Raw genomic sequence first — 3,435 nt, forward strand, 5'->3', positions numbered from 1 at the left:
CTTCCTCAAGCCTTACATATAGGTAAAGGGGATAGGGTAGTTGCCTGGAAGGACTAGTTAGAATCAAGATGCTTAAGTAACTGAGATAAGTATAGCTAAGATTAGATTAATGCAGTTGGTAAGACCTGTGCATAACAGCAAATTAACAGATAATAAAAGAGTTAACAACAGATGTGAGAACTATGTTTGAGTCCAGTGGCACCTTTAAGACAAGCAAAGTTTAATTCTGGGTATAAGTGAGAACTGAGTGACTTAGCATGTGTAGTGAGGTAAGAACCTGATATCTCTGTTGAGTCTTGGGGGTTCCATTGTCCTTAGTGTTGTAATAACCTGTAATCCAGCAATCTCCCATTCCAGTCTGTTTCTGAAATTTCTTTGCAATAAAACATCTACTTTGAGTTCCCCATTGAGTGCCTGGGAGGTTGAGACATTCTCCTACAGGTTTCTCAGTTTTGTGATTCTTGATGTCAGATTGGTGTCCATTTATCCTTTGGCATAGGGTTTGACCTTATGCAGGGAACTGAAGGGCATTGTTGGCATTTATTTATTTATTTATTTATCATTCGACTTGATATACCGCCCTAACCCCCGTAGGGGTCTCTGGGCGGTTTACAATTCTTGGGTGCTAGTCACCTATATCAACCCTAACTACGGCCACATCAGTTCAAGGGGGGGGCTTCCTACCGGCACCCTGGTGGAGGCTTGGTGTCGTTCACTTTTCCCGGCTCGGCTTCTTCTTTCGGCTGTGAGATGTCCCAGTGCTTAGGCAGACAGGCGGATGGATGGATCGCCGACGACGTTGTCCTCAGCCCGACTGTGGCCTTCCCGCTCCGTGCGCCTCCGGTTGACGTCACTGCGCCTCCATCCTCCGTCGACGACAGCTGCCCTGCTCTTCCGTTGCTGGCCACCAGGGATCAGTCCCCTTCTGGCTCTGCTGCTGCTGCTTGCCGCCTTCAGCATTACCCAGCCTCCTCCTCCTCCGATCGTCTGCCGCTGCTGCTCCGCTGCTCCGCTGCGGCCGTCGTTCTCGCCATCGCCGTTGCTGCCGCTGCTTCTCCACACACACCTCCATGGGAGGAGGAGGGTGCCCCCCACCCTACTAAGGATGGGTACCCATTTATCTACTCACCGATAGGTAGTTACTTGGCTTTCGAACCGCTGGGTGGGCGGGAGCTAGGACTTAAGGGTCGAGAGCTCACCTCGACCGCGGTGGGACTCGAACAGGTGCTCGAGTTGATGTTAATGCAGGCGTTATACTGCCTGCGCCACCGCTCCCTTTAATGGCATAATACAATGTTAGAAGATGTGCAAGTGAATGAGCCTGGAATGGTGTAATTGATGTTGTTAGGTCCAGTGATTGTGTTGTCTGGGTGTATGTGGCAGCAAAGTTGGCATCTGGGTTTATTGCAAGCTCTGGTACCAGTGTCCATGTTCAAATTAGATGTTGTATTATTGTGGGTGAGTTGTTTGAGATTGGAGAGCTGTCTGTGGGCAAGAAAAGGTTTGCCCCCAGTACTTGTGAAAGAGAACTGTTATTATCCACTAGAAGTTGTAAGTTGCTGATAATGCATTTAATTTTTCTGATTTGAAAGCTGTATGTGACCACTAGTGGTGTTCTGTTGTTGTCTCTTTTGGGTCTGTATTGCAACAAATTTTCTCTGGGTACCATACTGGCTTTGTTAATCTGTTTCTTGACTTCATCAAGTGGATACCCTAGTTCCAAAAAGGTTTGTCGTAGGTATGTTTGTTGGGCAGTAGGTTACCAGTATAAAGTGGAGTCTAGGCATCCATTGTGTATTTTTACATTAGTTTCCAGAAAATGTATTTCTTGTTTAGACTGGTTCATTGTGAAAGCTTCCTTCCATCTGTATTGATGCTTCTTCCATAACTGAAAAGGGCATACCTACTGTGGACTTTTTAACCTACTCTTTCACCTGTTCAAGCAATATTTTCAACTTTTGGCTCAAATCAAAGCAATGTTACCTATTAAAGTAAAGTTTCTATTCAAGCAAACAAATTATAAGACCTATGTCAATTAAATAAAAAGTTACAAAATATTATTCTCATTACCTTAGCTCTAATAATAAAGGGCAAATCCCACAAAATAATCAACTGTGAGAGATGCTTTAAGCTACCTTTAAAACAAATCAAGAGTAATTTTGGCTCACACACACTACTGCAATCTTACAAAGAAACAATTGGTTTCAGAGGCTCATCTTCAGATGCTTTTGGATACTAGAAAATAATTGGATTTTCCTTTCTTTGATTATTACTGTTCCACAGATCACAAACACGGGTATACTTGGGCAGCCAAACTAGTAAGAGGTTTTGTGAGCTAGTAATTTCCACAGATGTTATAAGCCTGTAGTATTCCCAACTTGCCACAGAAGCTTCCTCAGAAATAAAGCCATTTCACTTTGGTTACTACACTGGATAACAATAATGACTTTACACTGTGGCTCATCCCCCTCCCCATTCTAACCCCCAGAGTTAAAAAAACATACGAAGTCATCCGGCGACCTACTTCCAATCATCCCCCCCGTTGCCTCAGACAGGACGTTCTCTGCCGCCCTGGAAATTATCAATTGAAGCAGCAGCACTTCCCCACTTTATTGCTCCATCACTATAAATAGAAGGTTCGGCCCATTATTCCCCTTTCAGGGATGAGCGACCTGCGAGACTCCTGGCTCGCCCTAAACTACCCTCACAGTTCGTTAGTCGAACCTAGGATCCAAATCAGCGCACCTTCCTCGGGGTAGCTACCTATCCCCGGACTCCAAAGAGAACAACCACTTGCTCGCTGCCCTCCCCCCGCTGCCGTTCTAGGCAGCCATACAATCTGGTTACCAAGTCCCAATCCATCCCCCGCAGCAAGGCGGCCCTCCAAACGCCCCTTCGACTGCCCGCTCTCTAACCTCCACGGCATCTGTCACCAGTCCCATCGGGCGGGCCGCCACTCAAGTCCATCCTCCTGCCGTCACCGTCTACCTTCCCTAAGACGAGTGTCAACTTCGCGTTCCCTCTGCTCTCGCGCCAAACCGCCTGAAAGTGGCGCGAGAAATGAGACCCAAGTGCCCCGGCTAGAGGAATAGCCAATCAGAAGCCACGGCAGTGTTTCCGTCCTTCCTATTCCGCTTCGGGGTTGAGGAGGAAAGAAAAGTGGCTGGATGGCGCCACAAGGTTGTCACTGGGAGGGGCGAAGGAAAAACGTGCGCGCGCCTAGGACGGCTTCAGGAATGCGACGTAGGGGGGGTGGGGGGGGGGGGGGGATTGTGGGATTTTGCACGTGGCTATTTGCAGAGGCATGGTGAATCTACATTGGAGTGTAGGTAGCACAGAGATGTAGGTTGTGAGGGATTTAATTTAGAAGAAAGTTGTTTATGAATGAAGTGGGGATTTTGACATTTGAAATGTATGGGAAGGTTAATCTTATTT

At 47.0% G+C, this 3,435-nt stretch overlaps 1 protein-coding gene across 1 annotated transcript in view; it reads right to left on the bottom strand.

Annotated features, from left to right (window-relative positions):
• Window positions 1-2,980, bottom strand: part of POLA1 (polymerase (DNA directed), alpha 1, catalytic subunit) — a gene marked incomplete at its 3' end in the record, with an annotated part of 43,348 nt that extends 40,368 nt beyond the window's left edge. The window contains 1 exon segment of the mRNA XM_015415433.1: window positions 2,916-2,980. Coding sequence (XP_015270919.1) covers window positions 2,916-2,967 — 52 coding nt within the window.
• Between the last annotated feature and the right edge of the window lie 455 nt (window positions 2,981-3,435).

This window comes from Gekko japonicus, unplaced genomic scaffold, assembly GCF_001447785.1.
Source record: "Gekko japonicus isolate JY-2015 unplaced genomic scaffold, Gekko_japonicus_V1.1 scaffold1295, whole genome shotgun sequence".
NCBI classification, from domain to species: domain Eukaryota; kingdom Metazoa; phylum Chordata; class Lepidosauria; order Squamata; family Gekkonidae; genus Gekko; species Gekko japonicus.